General features: G+C 60.4%; 3 protein-coding genes across 4 annotated transcripts; 2 read left to right on the plus strand and 1 right to left on the minus strand.

Moving 5' to 3' along the window:
* Positions 1–71: 71 nt before the first annotated feature.
* Positions 72–2,202, minus strand: UBL5 (ubiquitin like 5). The gene is made up of 5 exons (XM_040542553.1): positions 2,138–2,202; positions 1,708–1,769; positions 1,175–1,258; positions 1,025–1,062; positions 72–302 (listed from the first exon to the last, which is right to left on the minus strand). Exons 2-5 carry the CDS (start codon positions 1,761–1,763, stop codon positions 259–261), a joined length of 222 nt encoding a protein of 73 aa, XP_040398487.1. The 5' UTR covers positions 1,764–1,769; positions 2,138–2,202; the 3' UTR covers positions 72–258.
* Positions 1,708–4,379, plus strand: FBXL12 (F-box and leucine rich repeat protein 12). 2 transcript variants are annotated; one of them, XM_040542548.1, is made up of 4 exons: positions 1,708–1,770; positions 2,170–2,352; positions 2,556–2,628; positions 2,719–4,379. In XM_040542548.1, exons 2-4 carry the CDS (start codon positions 2,234–2,236, stop codon positions 3,490–3,492), a joined length of 966 nt encoding a protein of 321 aa, XP_040398482.1. In that variant the 5' UTR covers positions 1,708–1,770; positions 2,170–2,233; the 3' UTR covers positions 3,493–4,379. The 2 variants fall into 2 exon arrangements, with proteins under 2 accessions (XP_040398482.1, XP_040398481.1); XM_040542547.1 differs by having other exon boundaries at positions 1,714–1,769; positions 2,132–2,352.
* Positions 4,380–6,303: 1,924 nt separating this feature from the next.
* LOC121062463 (hepatic lectin-like) lies at positions 6,304–9,074 on the plus strand. The gene is made up of 6 exons (XM_040542465.1): positions 6,304–6,346; positions 7,158–7,304; positions 7,566–7,640; positions 7,939–8,090; positions 8,411–8,523; positions 8,731–9,074. The coding sequence occupies exons 1-6, from the start codon at positions 6,304–6,306 to the stop codon at positions 8,864–8,866; spliced, it is 666 nt and encodes a 221-aa protein (XP_040398399.1). The 3' UTR covers positions 8,867–9,074.
* The last annotated feature ends 781 nt before the right edge of the window (positions 9,075–9,855 follow it).

A 9,855-nucleotide genomic window follows, 5' to 3' on the forward strand; every position in this document is an offset into this window, starting at 1 on the left:
GGGCACCGATCGCGGTCCCGGGGGGCACCGATCGCGGCCCCGGCTCCCAAAAGCACGCAGAGAGCAGCGAGTGGAGGGAGGAGTTTATTAGAAACAAGAAAAAAAAACCACCCGTGGGGACGTTTAGAGCCTCGGTGGGGCCGGAGCCCAGCCGTGCCGGGGGAAAGGAACGGGGGATCCCATGGGGGGACACTGGTTCCACTGGTGGGGGGGAACTGGGAGCACTGGGAAGGGCCGAGGAGGCCGCTGGTGGCCCGGCTACTGGTAGTACAGCTCCAGGTTCATGCCGTCGTGGATCTCATCTGCAGGCTGGAGTTAAGGAGAGGGGGAAGGAACTGACCGTGAGCCGGCCGCGTGTCCCGGTGGCCAACGGCACCGTGGCTCGCGTCAGGGACAGCGCGGCCACCAGGAGCAGGGAGGTGATCGCCCCCCTGTACTCAGCTCCGGTGAGGCCGCACCTCGAGTGCTGGGTTCAGTTTTGGGCCCCTCACTACCAGAAGGACATCGAGGCGCTGGAGCGTGTCCAGAGAAGGGCTACGTGGCTGGGGAAGGGCCTGGAGCACAAAAGGGAGGTGTGGGGAGCTGGGGGTCGGCCTCTTCTCGCAGGTAACCAGGGACAGGACCAGAGGGAACGGTCCCAAGTTGTGCCGGGGGAGGTTCAGGTTGGAAACGAGGAGACATTTCCGCTCAGAAAGAGTGGTCAGGCGTTGGGACGGGTTGCCCAGGGAGGTGGTGGAGTCGCCGTCCCTGAGGGTGGTCAAGGGAAGGTTGGGCGCGGTGCTTGGGGACACGGTTCGGTGGGTGACAGCGGTGGTAGGGGGACGGTTGGCCCTTGGAGGGCTTCTCCAACCTTAATAATTCCACGAGGTGGCTGTGACGGGGGTGACAACGCCCCCATTCCCCGGTTGAACCTCCCCGCCTGCTAACGGCACAGAACCAGGCAGCCACCCTCACCCCCCCCCCCCTATTTAACGGGAACGCGCCCCCGGAGGGAGGCCACCGAGACGCCCCGCGGGAAGGATACAGTCCCCGAGCGTGACGTGGTCCTTGAAGATGGTGTACCTGTTGGGAACGCGACAGTGAGGCGCGGGCCGGTCGTCACGGCCCCGTCCCGAAGCGCCCCGGGGACGCGGCGGGTGCCCCACGCCCCCCCCCCCCCCCCACGGCCGCTCACCACTTCTTGAGCACGATCTTGTCCCAGCGGGTCCCCGTCTGCGCCGCGATGAGCTTCTTCAGGTCGCGGATGGAGTCCTCGGTGCTGGCGGCCCCGTTAAGGAAAGCAGAAGCAGGAGGAGCCCCCCCGGTGCCCTCCGGTGTCCCCCCAGCACCCTCCAGTGTCCCCCCAGCACCCTCCTGGTGCTCCTTGGTGCCCTCCCGGTCCCCAGTACCCTCTCGGTGCCCCCCCAGAGCCCTCCTGGTGCTTTCCTGGTCCCCTCCCAGTGTCCCCCAGTCCCCCCCCAGTGCTCTCCCAGTCCTCCGGTGCCCCCCAGTCCTCCCCAGTGCTCTCCCGGTCCCCCCTGGTCCTCCCTCTGGTGCCCTCACAGTCCCCTCCCAGTCCCCCAGTGCCCTCCCAGTAGTCTCCTGGTCCCCTGGCACCCCCCTGGTCTCTTCCCCGGTGTTCTCCCGGTCCCCTGGTGCCCGCTGGTGTCCCCCCCCGGTGCCCCCCCGGTCCCCCGGTGCCCCCCCGGTCCCGGTCCCTGGGGATACTTGCATTTCACCCGCACCTTCTTGCCCAAGCGGTCGTTGCAAACGACTTCGATCATGGTTGCTGGGGGAAGAGAGGGGTCACCGGGGGGTGCTCGGGGGAACGGCGGCGAAAGGGGGGGGGGGGGGGGGGCTACCGGAGGGGGAGTACCGGGGGGAGGGGTTACCGGGGCTGAGGGTTACCGGGGGTGGGGTTTATGGGGGGGGTTGGGGGTTACCGGTGGCGGGGGGTACTGGGAACAGGGGTTACCGGGAACGGGGGTTATCGGAGGGGGGCTTACCGGGGGAGTAAGTTACCGGAGGCGGGGTTTACCGGGAACGGGGGTTACCGAGAAGCGGGAGGATTGCTAAGAGTGACGGGAGAGACCCCGGGAGGGTTTATCGGGTTTATCGGGGCTAACGGGGGACACACGGGGGGGGGGGGGGGGTCCCAGCACCCACCGCTGCCGTTCCCTGCGCAGCTCCGCCGCCGCTTCCGCCGCACCGGAAGCGGAAGTGCGCGGGGCCGGAAGCGCCGCGGCGCCCCCTAATGGCGGCGCGCAAAATGGCGGCCAAGATGGCGCCCAAGATGGCGGCGGAGGTCCCCGACTCGGTGCTGCTGCGGGTCCTGGCGCTGTTGCCGCTGCGGGATCGGCTCCGTGCGGCCAGGTGGGGCCGGCACCGGCGACCAGGCCTCTCCCGCGGCCTCCTGCGGAGTCCTGGCCGCTTCCTTCGGTCTCCAAGCCCCGACTGCCTCCTTCCCCGAGGGTCCCCGGTCCCCCGGCCGCCTCCTCCCCGGTCCCCCGGGGGCTCGGCCGCCTCCTCCCCGGTACTCCGGCCTCCTCCGTGACTCCTTTCTCTTTTCCCTGCAGGGTCTGCCGGCGTTGGAGGCAGCTGGTGCAGGACCGGGTGCTGTGGGCAGACGTGGACCTAAGCCCGCACAAGGTGGGCTTCTTCCCCGGCTGGGGTCCGCACCCCTCCGGCCCCCTTGTGTGATCGCCCCCCTTTTTTTATTTTTAATTTTTCTCCCCCCAGCTCAGCTCCAAGATCCTGTGGCAGCTGGTGCGGCACCGCCTGGGCGACAGCCTGAGGACGCTGCGGGTTCGGGGCGCGCTGCTTGCCGGCGGCAGGGAGCGGCTGCTGACCCCTGCGCTGCTGGCCGCCCTGGCAAAACGCTGCCCGCGGCTCACAAGGCTCTGCCTGGCCGAAGCCGACCTGCGCCCGCTGCCCTACGAGAGCTTCCCCGATTCCATCACGGTCCTGGAACTGAGCTGCTGCGAAATCCCTGCTGCCTGGTTCTGCGGCTCTGAAGCCCAAGCCCTGCCCCGGCTGCAGCACCTTGTGGTCCACAAAGTCCCTGCGTTTTCCAACCAGCACCTGCTGAACATCTCTTCCCGCAACCGCCTGAAGACGCTGACCCTGTCGGGGACCTACCGCGTAACAGACGCGGGGATTCAGAGCGCAGCTCCGCACCTGGAGGAGCTGCAGCGCCTGGTGCTGCGTCACTGCGTCGTTACCGACTCGGCCCTGCACTTCATCGGGCGCCACATGAAACATCTCCGGTTCCTGGAGATCAGCAGCGCTTACTCCCTGACAAACATGGGCCTGGCTTGTTTAGCAGCCCTGAAGTGCCTGGAGATGCTGCACCTTGACCACTGCGATAAGTTTTCCCCAGACGCCATTGCCGCTTTGTGCCGAGCGCTTCCCCAGCTGAGGAACCTGAAGCTGGACGGGGCTGACTTTGGAGATGAGGCAATGGGTAAAATTCAGGCGAGCTTGCCCAACTGTAGCTTCTCACACACTCTTTGAACAGCCCAAAGCGGGAGGGCGTTCACCACTCATTGCTGAGCTTCCAATTCCACTTTTTTGGGGTAAAACCTTATTACCTGGGAGCTGCTGTTCACATTTTGGGGAACAGAATTATTTAGGGGCTGAAACAGTGAGCCAAGCTGGTCTGGCTGAGGCTAGAGGGTGTGTGCGTGGCCAGTTTACAAGCTAAAGCTCTGTTTGCTCCTCTTCCCCCTGCTGCTGAGCATCAGGCAGCAGCTTAACCCATGCCGAATTGCAGGAGTGAAGCGAGGCGGCCTCCTGCCGCAGAGCCCAAAGCCCAGACGTCCAGTTAATGCCTAACCCGGTTGCCTCACCGCCCCGCATGTAGGCTGCAAGCTGTGCTGAGGAAGAAATATTTCAGCCACACGTGCCAGGGCTGTGTTCTTGGAAGAGCTGGGGTGATCTGCCCAGACAGCGTTGTTGTCACAGGCCAGGCTATCATCACACTGGTGCCTTCCCCCAGGACTGGTGTTTGAAGCTGTTCTCCAGGAAGTTTTGGTCCTGAGGCTTCCTAAATAGTGCTAAGAACAACATGTGGCCACAGGTGGACTGGCGTGGGCTTGCAGGCATCGTCGAGGCTGCCATCGCCTCTCTTGGCTGTCCTGGGAGCAGCCACGTTGCCCTGTCACTTTTTATTGTCCCCGATCTCCTCCCACCTGCAGTGTTGTAACCCCAGGTAATGGACGTTGTGGCTGTAGCGCTGTGACATTGCTATTCTTGGATCCCGGAGTCAGCCAAGGGCATTTTTAAATCAAGTATTGTATTTATTAAATAAATAAAAAATATTTTGACTTATGTCTCCTCCCTGCTGCAAGGTTTTAACTGAACTAAATAAAATAAAGAAGTCAGGCAGCTTCTGACACCAAGCAGTGCACTCGGGTATTAACAAAGCTGCGGTGAGACAAGGTGCCTCGGGGACACCCAGGGATTTGTCTCCCACTTTAGCCACCCTTCCAGTCCTAGGGAATATTTTCCTTTATGGTAGGGACAACGCATGGAGATAGCTCGAGCAAATGTCCAGGCCCAGGAACCTCTAAGAGATTCTCTTGGATGTTCACATCCCCTCTGATACGAACCGGTTTCCTGCAGAACACAAGTACCTCAATTTTTTTCCCCACTGGGAGCCAGGAGAGACAATAGAGAGATTTCCTAGGAAATGCAGTGGGAGGAAGGATTAACGGCTCAGCTGAGCCTCTCTCCTACCAGGTGCTGCTTCGAGACGCGGCTCTTTTCACCCCCTGCACCCCCTCCCCTCCATTCAGCTGCGGGTTGTGCAACGAGCTGCTAGGTTTTGGCCAGCCCTGGATGGCACTGACCCCTGTGACGAAATCCTCCTTGCTGTGCACCTCGCTAGCAGCCGGTCTTTGTGCCCTGGCCTCATTCTGCTTTCCTGTTCCTATACACAAACAATCTTGCTGTAGCTTTGGGGCAAATAAACAGTGGTAAATGCCCCAGCTCTGCTTTGGAAAGCATCCCAAGGCTGCCAGCTTAATAACCGCTGCTACGTGTTTATCGCAGGCCCAGAGATTTACGCTGGAGTAATTAGCGTTATTAAAACTTCAGCACTATCTGTCCCAGCACTCTCTGGGCTCAGAGAGCGAAGGTAAAACAGCAAAAGGGAAAATTAAAACCAGCCAAATTTGTCAGTCAGTCAACGTGCAGCCTGATGCCGGGAGAACCTAAATGTTCTCCCGATGTTTGCAGTGGGATGTTTGCGAGCCTGATGGCACAGCGCACCAAACAACGTAATTTAATATCTGATGGTCCCAACTTGCCCGTTTTCCATCATCTCTGCAGAATGCATAATTTCTGAACGTGGAATAGCACAGAACAGCAATTGCAAGTCCACACGCCTCAGAGCAGCCTTCCCGCTGCATTAAGTTTTGGCTGCTGGCTATCGCCTGAGGGGAACTGTGAATATTGGGTGACCAGAGGCAAAAAGTAGGAGTAAAGGACTGGACGGGCCCTCTGAAGTCATCCATCGATGCCCCAGCAGCACAGCATTGCCCCTCCTCATCCATCACCTGAAGCATTTTCTCCCCACAAGCTTTGGGGAGCTCTTCCAGGGCCTCATTTCTTCTCAGTCCCAAGCTCGGAGGGGTCTGGTCTCCACGTCATCTTTGGCCATCACGTAACTCCTTTAGCTTGCATGGTTCTTCCCCCAAGCCCACCTCACTGTGTGCACACCCCAGAATCAACCCCCTACGCTTCTTAAATGAGGGCCGAAAGACTTGCAGAAAGCCAGCTACAACCCCAGCAAAGCCAGCGTATGGAACAGGAGACGGGGTTGTGTCGGGGCTCAGGGGAGTGAAGGCCACAGCCCCCAAAACAAAAAGAATTCACCAGAGAGAGGCCCTGAACTCTGGGTTATCGATGAATTCAGGGAGCAGCGCTTCATCAGAAGGCTGACGTTCCCAAGCAGCTCCTTCCCAAACCGGAGTCTGTTTTCCAGACCTGCTCTGGAAGCGGCGCGTTCGTTCCCTTCCACTCGAGGGAACCGCCACAGGAAGCCGACAATTTGCCCTTTTCACTCCACAGGGATGTTCAACCCAAACGGGCGCCCAGCTCGGCTGGCCGAGAGCCCCCAGACAGGCGGGTTATTGGAAGTGGACGCGATCCAAGCTGCTATTTTGAGAGCAGGAGCCAATAAGAGGCAGCTCGAAAACCTGCTGGTTAAATGCTAACCTTTGGACCGAACGTCCCCAGAGGCACTGCGCGTCCTCTCCTCCAAACACTCTGATGACCAAGCTCCTACCTACGTGCTCCTAGGGCCAGCCAAAGCTCGTGGCGATGGACGAGGAACATCTCCACGATGACCTGCACATCTTTAAAGGTAAACCTCAGCCCCGCTAAACCCTTCGATCCGCTGCTTCATGGAGAGAGGCACCGAGCCCCGATCTCCCGGCCTGGTCTTCCCCTGCCAAGGCGCCTGGTTTGTGAGGAAGAGGAAGGTCTGGTCTTCAGGGCACCCGTTAGGGACTTTGGCTAATTGGATCTAACGGGCTTGATTGGTTGGTGTGAGGAACCCTGCCCTAAGAAGCTGCTCCCTGAGTTGAGGCTCAGCTGGAGAACGGGCGAGGGGGGCAGTGAGGGGCTGTGGGTGCTGGGGAGGAGCCGGGTGCCCACCCAGCAGCACCCGAGAGTGGGTTCATTCAACCTGGAAGGGACCTGGGGCCCCAAAATGGGCTCCCAGCACCCTCACAGACCTCCCAAGGGTGGCTCTGACCCCCCCTCCGAGCCCCCCAGCACCAGTAAGGGACAGCAAAGACCCCCCAGAGGGCTGTCACTAGGGAAATCCATTTTGCTTTTCCACCAGGCAGCCAGGAGGGTCTAGAACATGTCATATCCCAAAATACACAGCATAAAAACATCATTTCTGTAGAGGAGGCACTGGTTTGGTTCCGTTTGTGTGATACCTGGCAGAAAATCACCTGCCCTGCCCCATAACACGGGGCAATGCTAGCACAAGGCACCGGCGTGACAGCCGTTGTGCCCATCGCTGTGCCCCAGAGGGGTCGGGACAGGAGCTACCACCCAAATTTTGCCTTCTGTAGCAAAAAGTTAACCATTCCAGGTTATTCATTAACCCTTCTATCAATGGAGCCCGAGGAGCTATGAAACTCAAATTAATCCGGTGGCCAGAGGGGAACCGTTTTTCACATCTCTTGTGTTTTATTTTAAAGACAGAAGCTTCTTCCAGCAGAAGCTGAGGTCCTTTCTCACGATTTACCTTCTGCTGGCGCTCTCCTTCTTGCTGATGATCACCCTGTTTGCGGTGTCGCTCTCCAGAGGTACCAAAGCCCCTCTGAGCGGGTGGATGCTTCATGCTAATTCACGCTAATTAATTAGGCGGGTAGGACCAAGAGATGCATGAGGTTGTGGGGCTGGGGGCTGGCACCATGCTGGGGGCTCGGACCTCCACGGAGACCTCCAAAGGATGAGGCATGGAGCAGGGAATGGGTTAAATGCACCAGAACAGAGCTCATCCTCATCCCTGGCCGATACCAGTACAACCAGTACCCCACCGTGTCTCTCTCCCTCTCTCAACGCAGTTTCTGCCGTCTCTTCTAAACTCAACGAGGTGCACACAGAGAAGAAACTGAACTTTTCCAACAGGGATTCCCTCTGTAAGTCCTGCATGCTGCCCAGACCCACGGCTTCGTACCCCCCTTCTGCGCTTTCCCTAAGCTGGCACCTGCACAGACAGGGCTCCAGGAGGGCTGGGTGGTCCAGCGGGGTCTGCTCTCCTGCCTTCTGACAAGTCTTTTTTCCATTGGAAATAAAAATCCACCTTGTAGTAGAGGCATCTTTTAGGTGCTTTTGTGGGAACCCAATATACAGCTGCAGGATTGTGCCCATACCAGTTTGGCACTGGAGCACTGCTGGGAAATCCCTCCTGACTGCCCCCCATCCTTCTTCCCCCAGTGTTTCCCTGCGGACCTGAAGCCAGGGAGTGGGAATACTTCGATGGCAAATGCTACTACTTCTCCATAGACAGAATGAGCTGGTACAAGGCAAAGACCCAGTGCGAGGAGATGCACTCGCGCCTGGCCATCATTAACAGCTTCGCCAAGCAGGTAAAGACCCCAGCAGCCACCAGTTAGACCCAGCTCCTGTCTGCATCCTTTGCTCCGTGCCCCACGGCCCCAACTTTGGGATGCCGGAGCGTCCCAGAGCCTGCTGTTGTCCTCGGCAGCAGCCAGCAGAGAGCAGGCAGAACTCGCGCTGCCTGCCCGCCAGCCCGGGCTCCGCAGCTCTGCGGGATGCTCTGGTCCCCATCCCGCTCCTCCGCGACCCCAAGGAGCAGCCAAGCGCAGGGCTCGGCTGTGCCCCGAGCCCGCTCGCTCCCGGAGCCCTTTCCTGGCGCTTTCCCTCCTGATCCCTCTCCCCGCTGCAGAATTTTGTCATGTTCAGGACAAGGAATGAGCGCTTCTGGATTGGGCTGACGGACGGGAACTCGGAAGGGGAGTGGGAATGGATCGACGGGACCGACTACAAGAGCACGTTCACGTGAGTGCCAGCCTGCCCCGCTGGGCACCCCAAAACCGCAGCCTGCTGGCGCACCCCTGTTTCACATCAGGTCTAACACAGTAGCAGAGCCAAGCACAGCATCTAAAGGCGCCCAAAATCATCCAAAATCATCCAAGACAGGCGTAGCTAGTCCCCACCCCACGCTCCCTGCATTTCCCTCACCCAGTTTGATGTTTCTCTGCCCAGATTCTGGAAGGAGGGCGAGCCCAACAACAGCGGCAACAACGAGGACTGCGCCCACGTCTGGACCTCTGGGCAGTGGAACGACGTCTACTGCACCTTCGAGTGCTACTACCTCTGCGAAAAGCCTGTGCCCAACTGAGCGGTGCCGAGCAAAGCGGCGTGCCGGTGCCCTGGCACCCCAAATGTTTCCTTTCTCTTCTTAATTTATACTATCCTGCCCGTTTCCTGCCGGTTCCTCTCGACCGCCCTGTCCTGCTGGGGACGGGGTTGGACTTCCATGGTCCTAAGCAGGAATCCAGCTTCTCCATGGGGAGCTCGGCCGAATAAAGGAGGATTATTGCTCTGGAGCAATGGTTAACGTGGCCTCTCTGCTCTGGGGAGGCCGAGCTGGGGCGGCGGCGGGCACAAAGGGGATGCAGGGTGCGGGTCAAGAGCTGTGTCTGGGGAGTTGGTGCCAGCTCAGTTTTCCTATCAGGGGAAAAAAAAAAATATCGTCATTTTGGGAACTTTTCTTTGTTTTTTTTTGTTTTTTTTTTTTATAATTTGGATACCACTTTGCAAAACTGCCCGGCCCCCGCTTGGCATCGGCTGAGCCCAGCTTTGCGCTGTGCCAAGAGGGGCTGCTGGCACCAAAGGGTGGGCGCCCCCCCCCCGCCATGGAGCCCCCCCGCCATAGCGCCCCCCCCATAAGGACACCCCCCCCCCCATAGGGACACCCCCCCTACAAGGAACCCCCCCAACAAGGGCACCCCCCCGCCGCGCCCCATCCCGGGGGTCCCCTGCCTCCTTGTCGCCCCGGAGGAGCCCCCGGGGTTCAGGGGGTGGCCGGGCCGGGCAGCCCCCGGGGGGGTCCCCACCGTTCCCCCCCTCTCCGCGCTGCCGGGACGGTGCCGGCGGCGGATTCGTTTGGAAGCCGGGGGAGGGCCGGGGCCATCGAAGCGGGCCGAGCCCGGGCACCGCGACCGCCCCGACGGCGGGAGGACGCGCCGCCGCCTTCCCTGTCGGCGACACGGCTGTCGCGACAGAACCGGCAGCCCTTCGGGGAGCGGTAAAGCGGCGGATTAACGCGCCGGGCTGCGCGGAGCCCCACGACTGCCCTATTCCCACGGAACCCCGACCTCGGCGCCA

The sequence above is a fragment of the Cygnus olor genome, chromosome 30, assembly GCF_009769625.2.
Source record: "Cygnus olor isolate bCygOlo1 chromosome 30, bCygOlo1.pri.v2, whole genome shotgun sequence".
In the NCBI taxonomy this organism is placed as follows: Eukaryota; Metazoa; Chordata; class Aves; order Anseriformes; family Anatidae; genus Cygnus; species Cygnus olor.

What these genes read in the sequence shown, in the direction of transcription:
- LOC121062463 (XM_040542465.1), top strand. Translation starts at nt 6,304, where the DNA reads ATGGACGAGGAACATCTCCACGATGACCTGCACATCTTTAAAG. An exon ending in TGCGGTGTCGCTCTCCAGAG is followed by an intron (nt 7,305 to 7,565) that starts GTACCAAAGCCC and finishes CTCTCAACGCAG; the next exon opens with TTTCTGCCGTCTCTTCTAAA. An exon ending in TTCCAACAGGGATTCCCTCT is followed by an intron (nt 7,641 to 7,938) that starts GTAAGTCCTGCA and finishes TTCTTCCCCCAG; the next exon opens with TGTTTCCCTGCGGACCTGAA.
- UBL5 (XM_040542553.1), bottom strand. Translation starts at nt 1,763, where the DNA reads ATGATCGAAGTCGTTTGCAACGACCGCTTGGGCAAGAAGGTGCGGGTG. An exon ending in AAGATCGTGCTCAAGAAGTG is followed by an intron (nt 1,063 to 1,174) that starts GTGAGCGGCCGT and finishes CGTTCCCAACAG; the next exon opens with GTACACCATCTTCAAGGACC. An exon ending in CCACGTCACGCTCGGGGACT is followed by an intron (nt 303 to 1,024) that starts GTATCCTTCCCG and finishes TCCAGCCTGCAG; the next exon opens with ATGAGATCCACGACGGCATG.
- FBXL12 (XM_040542548.1), top strand. Translation starts at nt 2,234, where the DNA reads ATGGCGGCGCGCAAAATGGCGGCCAAGATGGCGCCCAAGATGGCGGCG. An exon ending in GATCGGCTCCGTGCGGCCAG is followed by an intron (nt 2,353 to 2,555) that starts GTGGGGCCGGCA and finishes TTTTCCCTGCAG; the next exon opens with GGTCTGCCGGCGTTGGAGGC. An exon ending in TGGACCTAAGCCCGCACAAG is followed by an intron (nt 2,629 to 2,718) that starts GTGGGCTTCTTC and finishes TTCTCCCCCCAG; the next exon opens with CTCAGCTCCAAGATCCTGTG.